This window comes from Hypanus sabinus, chromosome 10 (genome assembly GCF_030144855.1).
Source record: "Hypanus sabinus isolate sHypSab1 chromosome 10, sHypSab1.hap1, whole genome shotgun sequence".
Taxonomy (NCBI): domain Eukaryota; kingdom Metazoa; phylum Chordata; class Chondrichthyes; order Myliobatiformes; family Dasyatidae; genus Hypanus; species Hypanus sabinus.
This window is the reverse complement of record NC_082715.1, coordinates 81,348,697-81,359,489: the sequence shown is the minus strand read 5'-3', so window position 1 is coordinate 81,359,489 and position 10,793 is coordinate 81,348,697. Positions and strand designations below refer to the sequence as shown.

Sequence of the window (10,793 nt, the reverse complement as noted above, 5' to 3'; positions counted from 1 at the left end):
TCATCGTTATCACCTTCGGTCTGAGCTGAACGCCGAAGGCACAACTTATTTCTTCATCGTGAGAATCCAGTTCTACCACGTCAGCATTCTCGAGATCTGAGAATTCCTTCCCCACCAATTTTACGGCCCAGGGCCACACAAGCTTCTGAGAGATAATTTGCCGTATATAGTGTCCCAGAGCTGTGTTACCTTCACCTGACGCCGCGCTGTTTATAATTTCCAAATTTTTTTCAGGTGTTAAAGCTTGACATCGGACGCTTAGGAGGCATAGTTAAATATTTCAAGCACAAAATCAGTGCACTGTATAGGATAGGTAAAACCAACAAAAGTTTAAGAGCGCAAGATCACACAAACTCACGTTGCCAAAACCAATGCGAGACTGTGCGAAGGTGACATGTATTGGCGGGAAAGCGGTACTAACAGTCCTGCATAACAACAACACACACAAAATGCTGGTAGAACACAGCAGGCCAGGCAGCATCAATAGGGAGAAGCGCAGTCGACGTTTTGGGCCGAGACACTGAGTTTTGCATAACTAAGTTATGGACGCATATGAGAAGTTGGTAGAAATAGGCGTTCCTAGCATAACTGTGTATGAAGACGCATATAAGGAGGAGAGATGGCTTGAATCTGCCCGGGTAGTAGTTCCTCCAGGCCTGATAGGGGCGCCAGAGCAGGAACAATACAGACATCGCGTGAGGAGCCCGGCGAATCCACGTCCTGCTCCGCGGTCTCGCGAGAAGAGCGTCCGCACAGAGAGGCACGAAGCGGCCATTGTAGGGACTCCTGGAATGAGAGTAAGTGGAAGGGGAGCATTGGTGGCGGAGGCAGAGGAGGGCGTGGGTGGTTGCCGCCCGCCACTCTTTATCCGGTCTGGGGTAGTGCACTGCCGCACTGACCCAGTGAGGGAGGTGTGAGGTGCGATGAGTTGGCAAGAAGAACAGAGGCCAAAATGGCCGAGGGGGCTGGGTGAGGAATCCGGGTCAGGAGGGGACTGGGCCCGGGAAGTGGAGGCTGCGGACCTGCTGTAATCTGTTGGGTCACTGGCTAGGGCATCAGACTGGCACTGCTCGTTAGTGAACCATGCAAAGGGCTGCGCTCGCCCGTTTGAACTGTCGAGCGGGTGCTGCTGCGCACTTGAGTCATGAGTGTGCAGATCGGCCACTCGGCCCGTTGTCTTTGTGTTGACTGAAAACTTTATGATTAATTCCACTCTTTTTTCGAGTAACGCACCTAGTGCTTCCTTTTCGGATATTCATCTAGCTCCCTTTTGTGGGTTACTCTTGAGATCTACTTCCGTAACCACTGTATTCCAGATCACAGTTGTGTAATTCTATACCACTGATCATTTTGCCACTTGTTTTAAATTGTGTTCTCTCTTTATGTAAACTGGTATCACTGAAACCTTTTCTCTAACGGTATGAAATTCCGTTGGAATATCTCCCATTACATATCCCTCCAGTTTTTCAGAAGTGTGAACAATCTTAGCTGCCCTTTTGAACATGTAACTGAAATTCTTTGGTAATAAACAAATTTAATCTGACCGTCTAATGTCGTTATATTACCTGAAACCTTACGAATTTTGTTTTCCAAATCTTGCCAATAAAGGTCTAGTGAGTAGTGTAGATATTTTCTATTTTGCATTCTACCTGTTTAATATTGTGTAGTACTCAAATACTTTGGTTTCATTCTTTTCATGTCCAATTAGGATTAGTAATTGGGCTTCAATCCACTCTTCACTACATGTTTTAAATGGAAATCTCAAATGTCTTGTATACTTTGTAAAAAAAAATATAAAGTGAAAAATGTTGGAGGGATGTCAGAGGTACTGGTAAATGCTTTACACAGTGGTCAGTGCAGGGTAAGCTCTGTGGGGTGTGGTAGAAGCAGATACATTAGAGGCATTTAAGAAACTTCGGCACATGGGTAATAGAAAAATGGTGGGGGGGAGCGATGCAGGAGGAAAGGTTATTGATCTTGGAGATTTAAAAGGTTGGCCGAAGGGCCTGTGTTCTAGTACTAGACAAGATCATGAAGATCCTCAATGAGAAAGATATAAATGACTGGCTATGAGAAGGATGTGAAATTTGCCTCCTGGTTAATGTGGAGAGCAATGGGGGAAACTCATGTCAGTATGTTTGCAAGTATCTTTCCATTGTATTCAAGGTGTTGCTTGTGTGAACTGTTACATTTTGGGGGACCTGATGAAATAACTTTGTTTCCTCATTTAAGATTTACCTTTCCCTAAGCAAGTTCATAAACTTTTACTTTCTGTTGGTGGAGGAGTTGACTGTATGCTACAACTGTTTTGTTAATGTGAAATCTACAATTTAAATTTTTATGCCCTAGCAGAGCCAGCATTTATTGCCTGTTCATAATTGCCCTTGAACCAGTAACTTACTGGACTGTCTTAATAGGCTTATATGAATCAAACACATTACTGTCTCAAGTCAAAAAAAAGTTTCCTTGAGGGTTATTAGTTAGCTAGATTTTATAACTGATAATTTCAGGATCATCACTGATAACTAAATAAAAATTTTAACATTTCATTAATATATTAGGTCCAAGAAACTATTAAATCAGTATAGAAGATACTTATAATAGAGACAGAAATAGGTTATTTAAAACCTCAAGCTTGTTCTAACATTCATGTCTGATCTTTGACCTAACTCCATTTATTGCCTTTGGCACCATCAGTTAGCAAATGTTGATCTCCAAATTTCAATCAACAATTAATTTAACATCAGTTGCTGTTTGCAGAAAGGCATTTCAATTCTTTTAATCTAATCTTCCATTGCATTACTATGTTGAACTGCTGAAAACAGTGAATGAATATTTAGCATTGTTTCACTAGTTCAGTAGTTTGGTACTGAACCTTGCAGTGAAGTAATGTAGTGAGAGGTCAGTATTGAAAATTCATCTTGGAGATAACCAGACTTCATATGGCCTCAGTGTTGTTGGTTTGGTTTGTGGTATAATTATCCCTGTTGGACAATACAAATGTGTGGAAATAATTGCACTCAGTCCTCAGTATTTAAGGTAGTGTGACCATTGGCATGCTTCCATAGAGGACAATCTTTACAAGAAGAATGAATTCTCTGGTTTCTGGGAATTGTAATAGTGTTGAGTCTTTTGAAATTTTTGCCTCAAAGGTTCAGTGGAAGTAGAGTCTTTGAATTAATTGTTGAGTGGTTCTTCATAAGTAAAGGGACATAAAGATGCCACAGGTAGATGGGACTGCAGGATCATGCAGAGAGTGGTGAGTGCGTGGAATAGGCTGCCGGCGACTGTGGTAGAGGCAGATACGAAAGGGTCTTTTAAAAGACTCCTGGACAGGTACATGTAGCTCAGAAAAATAAAGGGTTATGGGTAACCCCAAGTAATTTCTACGGCAAGGACATCTTCGGCACAGCTTTGTGGGCCGAAGGGCCTGTATTGTGCTGTAGGTTTTCTATGTTTCTATAAGCTTTGAACTTCCAAATTTCCCATTCTTGACTATAACTCAAATGTGTATGATGTGGTGAATCTTGTATTGAGGTTTGTTCTCATTAGTTAATGCATGTGTTTTGTTTAGTTCCAGATGACTGAACTTTGTCAAAACACAGATGAGCAGAACGCTACCTGGAACTAACGTCCTCTGAAATCTAACAGCCCTCTGATCTGCTGAAATTTCAGCTTATGTAAATGAGCTAAGGCTGGTTAGTTTTATTTGACGCTTTCATGAAGAGGGTGGATAAGCTTGATGGACATAGACAAATGAGACCAAAAACATTCCCTGCCAGCAACTTTTCTGGGAGTAGCCGGCAGATGTTGCAGGAAATCCGGGAAAGTCTCAAACATTTGCCTAAACCATCAGGAGATGCTGGAAGCACTGATCAAAGTATGATGAAATTGAGCACAGAAGATTCAAGACAACAGGGACGGAATGCTCTCAAATTTGTGACTCACCAAAAAGCCTTACAGGAGATTCGAAATTCTTTGCTGCCATTTTCAAATGAGTACAGCTCATCAGGTCGTGGATCTGTTGATGTAAACAAGCAGATGTTACAGGACCTAGTATCTGCGGGTTTTGATGAGGTGAGAGGCACTTAAATGGAATATATTGTTCAACCTTTGCAAACTGTATTGTAATTATAGATGATAAATTTAATAGGCCAAATTGAGGGAAAATAACAGCATGGTAATAATGTATGCATTATTAATATGCAAAGCCTCCATTAAATTGCAATTAAGTTGTATGCCATCAGTTGTGAATCTTGTTAATTTTCTGTGTTTTCACCAGTTGTTTTTAAGTTATCATCTTGACATAGCAGCGCTGTTGTAAAGGAATGGCTGGATTTGCAATTAATTTCTCTGGATTAGTTTTAAACAGTTCAGTCCCATTTCTATATTTAGTGTAGACATTTAAAATGTCTACATTTTGCTAATGTAGTGTAGACATTTTGTTTTCTTTTCTCCTTACTAACTATCACTAAATCCAGTCTTCCGTTTTCTTCTTTCTTTACTTGATTTGACTTTATTTACTTTCTTCTGTCAAAGATGCAGGCTCTTACTCATCACTAAGTTCCTGATGTCCCTTTGCCTTTCATTAAATAGTGTTTTGCAGTAAGTTAAGCTGCAGAGAAATTCAAAAATTGAATTCAAATGCTACTTAATATTAATGATTGGCAAATGCAGAGTACAAGATGTTGGTAATCTGAAGCATTGGGTGAACAATAGTAACCTGCAATGATATTCCTGCAAATAACTGGAAGCAATTTAGCGGCAGGCACATTTGTTCATATTGGCATCAAATTTAAAGAAAGTTTGTTTTAGAATCCCTTTCCTATCAATTGGACATATGTTAATGGTCTACAACTGGGGCTTCCAACCTAGAGTCCACAAGCCCCTCCATTAATGGTAGGGGTCCATGGCATAAATAAGGTTGGGAACCCTGGTCTAGAGGAATTTGAAGGAACATCAAACAGAGAAAACAGTGCTGTGATCTGAAATAACTTTAGCCCTTCTTGTCATAGTGAAAATTTTTCTGAGTTAACCTTTTTGAACATTGAGTCCAGTTCTGGGTCTACACTTTAGAAAGAATTTGGAGAATATGCAGAGGAGACAGGTATGAAGACCTGTGTTTCGACTGGAGAAGCTGTGGCTGTTCTTAGAGCTGAGTAGGTTTCAAAGAGACAAGTGGAGATGTTTAGAATCATGAAGGGTGTAGGCAGATGTTGCTTTTGCTGAAAGAAGATCAAAAACCAGGACATAAGTGACTGGCATAAGAACCATGTGACAGGTGGACAGAACTATTTTACTCCCTCGATGTTCAGGGATATGGAATTGTAGTATTAAAGAGGGAGCTGATAATTATCTGAGTGAAAAGTGGCAGTGCTGTGGGGAGAGAGCAAAGGACAATTATTTCGTTCTCCTTTACATATGAAGTACTGGAAATGACATTAAGCAATTTTGAAGGAGTGCCACCACTGGACAATCAGATGGTACTGACTCAAATGGCCAAATGCCTTCTTTCCATGCTGTTGACTTGCAGTGATGTGTCTTGTTTCCATTGGTGATTTAAGGAGTAGTTTAGTGAAATCTGAATCTTGGGAAAGTAAAATACATGTAGACTTTGCAATTCTTTTGCTTTTATGAGGATGTGCAATAATACTTAAATTAATTTGTTTTGCATCCAGAAATCTATGAAAGGCTGTTGTCTCCTATTGGTGAAATAGTTACTTACACCAGGAAGTATCAATGAGTGCGTGTTTGGAAACACTCCGTAAACGTAACAAAAATTTGTTATGATTCAAAGTGCTGCCCCTCCACCTATCTTCATATCATCTGCAAAATGGATCACAAAGCCATCAATTCCATCATCCAATCATTGACATGTGACGTAAAAAGTAACAGTCCCTGTACTGACCTCTGCAAAGGTCTAATTACCAGCAGACAATCAGAAACGGCCCCCTTTATTCCCATTCTCTGCCTCTTGGCAATCCTCTATCCTTGGTACTATCTTTCTTGTAATACCATAGGCTTTTATCTTACTAAGCAGCCTTACGTAGGGCACATTGTCAACCACCTGCTGAAAATCCACTGATTCTTTTGTCTATTCTGCTTGATATTTCCTCAAAGAATTCCAACTGATTTATAAGGCAATATTTTCCCTTTGGGAAACCATGCTGACTTTGACCTATTTTACCATGTGCCCTCACCTCTCTTTTTATATATCTGAAAAAGCTTTTGGTATCCTATTTGATATTATTGGCTCAGTTACCTTCATATTTCATCTTTCACTCTTCATTGATTTCATTTAGTTGTCTTTGGTTTTTAAAAGTTTCCCAATCCTCTAACTCCCCACTAATGTTTGCTCTATTTTGTGCCCTCGCTTTTGCTTTTATGTTGGCTTTGGCGTCCCTTGTCAGTCATCCTTTCTTTAGGATATTTCTTCTTTGGGATGTATCTATCCTACACCTTCTGAATTGCTCCCAAAAACTCCAGCCATTGCTGTTCTACTGTCATCCCTACTAGTGTCCCCTCCAATCAACTTTGGCCAGCTCCTCTCTCATGCCTCTGCAGTTCTCTTTACTCCACTATGATACTGATACACTTGACTTGAGCTTTACCCTCTGAAGTTACAGGGTGAATTCTAAAGTGGTGTATGGTTATTTTCCTGTGGCACTATGAAGGCATTGTTCAATGATGGCCGGAGTACATCAGTGTACAATCTGTTTGTTCCAAAGGAACATCCTGAATGCATGTTTAACCAGGATCTACAATAATCGTTTAGTCTTTGTTGTATTTGGCAGCTTGTTCAATTGGTATGCATAAAATTGAGTAGGTTATTTTATCTAGTTTAAGCTTGGTAAGGATTTAGGTTCAATTATGATTTTGTTATTGCAACTTCTGGCATAAAGCAATGTCATTGATGGGCCCACTTATGTATTGAGTGCTTAAATATGTTTTCAAACATTGGGGATGGGGTCTGGCTAGATGGAAAATGATGTGACTGTGAGTATTCAGTTCTGGCTGACCTGCAAAGTGAAGCAGAAGCAAACAGCTGGAGCAACTCATTGGTCAGGTTGTGTCTGGGAAGGCAGAGGGACGGTCAGGTTGTGTCTGGGAAGGCAGAGGGACGGTCAGGTTGTGTCTGGGAAGGCAGAGGGACGGTCAGGTTGTGTCTGGGAAGGCAGAGGGACGGTCAGGTTGTGTCTGGGAAGGCAGAGGGACGGTCAGGTTGTGTCTGGGAAGGCAGAGGGATGGTCAGGTTGTGTCTGGGAAGGCAGAGGGATGGTCAGGTTGTGTCTGGGAAGGCAGAGGGATGGTCAGGTTGTGTCTGGGAAGGCAGAGGGATGGTCAGGTTGTGTCTGGGAAGGCAGAGGGATGGTCAGGTTGTGTCTGGGAAGGCAGAGGGATGGTCAGGTTGTGTCTGGGAAGGCAGAGGGATGGTCAGGTTGTGTCTGGGAAGGCAGAGGGATGGTCAGGTTGTGTCTGGGAAGGCAGAGGGATGGTCAGGTTGTGTCTGGGAAGGCAGAGGGATGGTCAGGTTGTGTCTGGGAAGGCAGAGGGACGGTCAGGTGTCTGCGAAGGCAGAGGGACGGTTAGGTTGTGTCTGGGAAGGCAGAGGGACGGTCAGGTTGTGTCTGGGAAGGCAGAGGGACGGTCAGGTTGTGTCTGGGAAGGCAGAGGGACGGTCAGGTTGTGTCTGGGAAGGCAGAGGGACGGTCAGGTTGTGTCTGGGAAGGCAGAGGGACGGTCAGGTTGTGTCTGGGAAGGCAGAGGGACGGTCAGGTTGTGTCTGGGAAGGCAGAGGGACGGTCAGGTTGTGTCTGGGAAGGCAGAGGGACGGTCAGGTTGTGTCTGGGAAGGCAGAGGGACGGTCAGGTTGTGTCTGGGAAGGCAGAGGGACGGTCAGGTTGTGTCTGGGAAGGCAGAGGGACGGTCAGGTTGTGTCTGGGAAGGCAGAGGGACGGTCAGGTTGTGTCTGGGAAGGCAGAGGGACGGTCAGGTTGTGTCTGGGAAGGCAGAGGGACGGTCAGGTTGTGTCTGGGAAGGCAGAGGGACGGTCAGGTTGTGTCTGGGAAGGCAGAGGGACGGTCAGGTTGTGTCTGGGAAGGCAGAGGGACGGTCAGGTTGTGTCTGGGAAGGCAGAGGGACGGTCAGGTTGTGTCTGGGAAGGCAGAGGGACGGTCAGGTTGTGTCTGGGAAGGCAGAGGGACGGTCGACATCTCCAGTATCTGTAGTCTCTTATGTCCCTCTTTGACTTGAGACAATAACATTAGTGGCTAGGCAGGAAATACATTGCTGTTACTGTCCATGCATCGAGGTCCTTGATACCTTAACTCAAGGACTGTAGAATCAAGATATCTATTTCCCACTACCATTTTCCAATGGGATGAGTACTGAATGTTGACATTCCCAGCAATGCTCATTTCCTGTAATTAAGCCGGTTTGAGAGAACTGACTGATGTCCACCCTTGTCTTGATCCTTTACTGAAAAAAATAATGTAACTGTAAGGCTTAGGTGAATGATAGGTACTGTAAGTCAAGATATAAATAATTGTGGGTTACAAGAAAGTGCTTTGCAAGATTATTTAACCTCTGCCTTGTAAATGAAATTGCCATAAAGCAGAGTTTATTTTGTAATACTCAATTCTGTGATGTTACAAGGAATGGGAGGAGGTAACTTATTTCATCTATTTAATGGGATAAAACATTTAACTTCTCAGCAGTAGTGACCAAGCTCACTTCATGTAAAATGTACCTACTTATGTTGTTAGATTGTGGTATTTTGTACACAAAGCTGAATCCTATTAATACAAGATTTGGATATCTATTTTGGGCATGAATTTTACATTGGGAGGCAGGGTGGAGATATGTCTACCCCAAAGGAGGTGTAAGGTGCACCTGCTTACCTCCTCCCCTCCTCCCATGATCAGGGTCATATGAAGCCATGGGAGTAGGTCATATGAGCAGCTGGTAAATATCACATGCCCTGGTTATGCAACTTCTGGTGCATTATCTCTGAGGAGGATTAATAATGGCTATCGTTGTATAAATACACTACCCAGAAGAAGGCATTGGCAAACCACTTCTGTACCATGAATGCCTACGTCATATGACACGGCACATGGTCATAGAAGTTAGTCTAATTATGCTCCCTATTAGTCTAATGGGGAGCATAATTAAAATTGTTTCTTTAATGCACTGGCTTTGTTGTGTTACTGACCAGTGGAAGCATCTTGAAATTAGTCGCTTGGAATCTGTTTAGGTAGATAACCAGTATTCCTAGCTCTAAGAGGATATGTATCCTGTGCTCATAAGTTTGTTAATTCATGTTTATTATTGAATTGAGATGCAAACGGTTGAATTCCTATATAAGCTCCCTATGTGTTGATTCTGCTGGAGAGTTAATAGTGCAATTTAAGAAATATCCTTAATGATTTTTGAGCTAATCCAATATCTTTTGAAGGCCATTTAATTCTTCAGAACTTTTTATATGTTCAGTTGGAGCATGGTAAACTTGTATCTTAATCTCATTTACTTGGAGTACAGTGAAAATTTAGCTTGATGTCAGCATCCACGCGGATTAGAATTACATATTTCTATAGAATTCACAAAGTATTTCTGTGGAAACAAATGTTTCCTAATTTCACTCACAAATTCTGAATGACCATTCAGAATTTCCCCCCAAATATGCTCTTCATTTTTATCTTGTTTTCTTTTTCCATCCACAACATATTTTCATTTTTATAAAAAAAAATTAATTTCTTTTTCCCACTGTATTCCTTTAATTGTTGAACAAATCCAAGGTATGTAATGCTACAAAGGGACAGGAAAGGCAAACCCCATTTGTATATTAATGAAAAATGAAATAATGCAATGTGTGAAAGCCTGAATTATGTCAATCATTTTTGTGACCTCATATTTCTTTTATTTTATCCATACAACCAACCATTCAATATGTTTTGAATATTAAAATAGTCTATATGAAATATTTTAATTTGATTATTTTTTGAAAGTGTGATGAAGTGTGTTCTTTAATATCTGCATTTCGTTACTTGTAGGACATGGTGGTAAAAGCTCTCAGGAAGACCAACAGTCGCAGTATTGAGGCTGCTATTGAACACATCAGCAAGATGAGTTACCAGGATTCTAGGAGAGAGCAGATGGTTACTTCAAGACCAGTGAATGCGAGCATGAAGGCATCAGGTATGCGTGGCTGAAGTACTGGGTGCTAAGACATTGTTCATGTCTCTCATGTTCACGTGCTTGGTTGTTGGTTTTGGTTGCAGCAATTTAATCCATTTGTATGTGTCCAATTTCTACGTCATTTTAAACAGTTGCTCTGGTGAGGACTTGTTAAAATTTGACTTTTTTGTTTGTTGGGATATTTAATATATTGCCTGAAATTTGTTCTTTTTTAATAAAATTTTAGCCTTTAATCTAGCAGACTCTTGTAGGAATGTTGCCTTTGGCTAAATACATTTGTTATTGTGGCTTTGACTGTTTTGTCAGCTGATCAGTGTATATTTGGCATCAGTGCTACAAAATGCTTACACAGTAGCTATTTGCATATTTTAGTCATTTAACATATTTGGGATGCTACTGTGCTTGAATTACTCATTCACTATATGAACCTCACAGTGCCAGAGACCAGTGTTCAATCCTGCCCTTAAATGTGTCTGTGTGTAACTTGCACATGTCCCAGTAACTGTGTGGGCTTTCTCTGTGTGTTGTAGTCTCCCCCACATCCCAAACACTTGCAGGTTGCTAAACAATTGTCCTTAATGTGTAGATGAATAGTG

At 41.4% G+C, this 10,793-nt stretch overlaps 1 protein-coding gene across 1 annotated transcript in view; it reads left to right on the top strand.

Moving 5' to 3' along the window:
• The first annotated feature begins 705 nt into the window (after positions 1–705).
• The window catches only part of lats1 (large tumor suppressor kinase 1), a 31,572-nt gene continuing 21,484 nt past the window's right edge, over positions 706–10,793 (top strand). Inside the window, exons 1-3 of the mRNA XM_059982221.1 lie at positions 706–797; positions 3,575–4,077; positions 10,053–10,197. Of these exons, the coding sequence (XP_059838204.1) occupies positions 3,721–4,077; positions 10,053–10,197 (502 nt within the window). The 5' untranslated portion in view covers positions 706–797; positions 3,575–3,720. The remainder of the gene's footprint in view (positions 798–3,574; positions 4,078–10,052; positions 10,198–10,793) is intronic.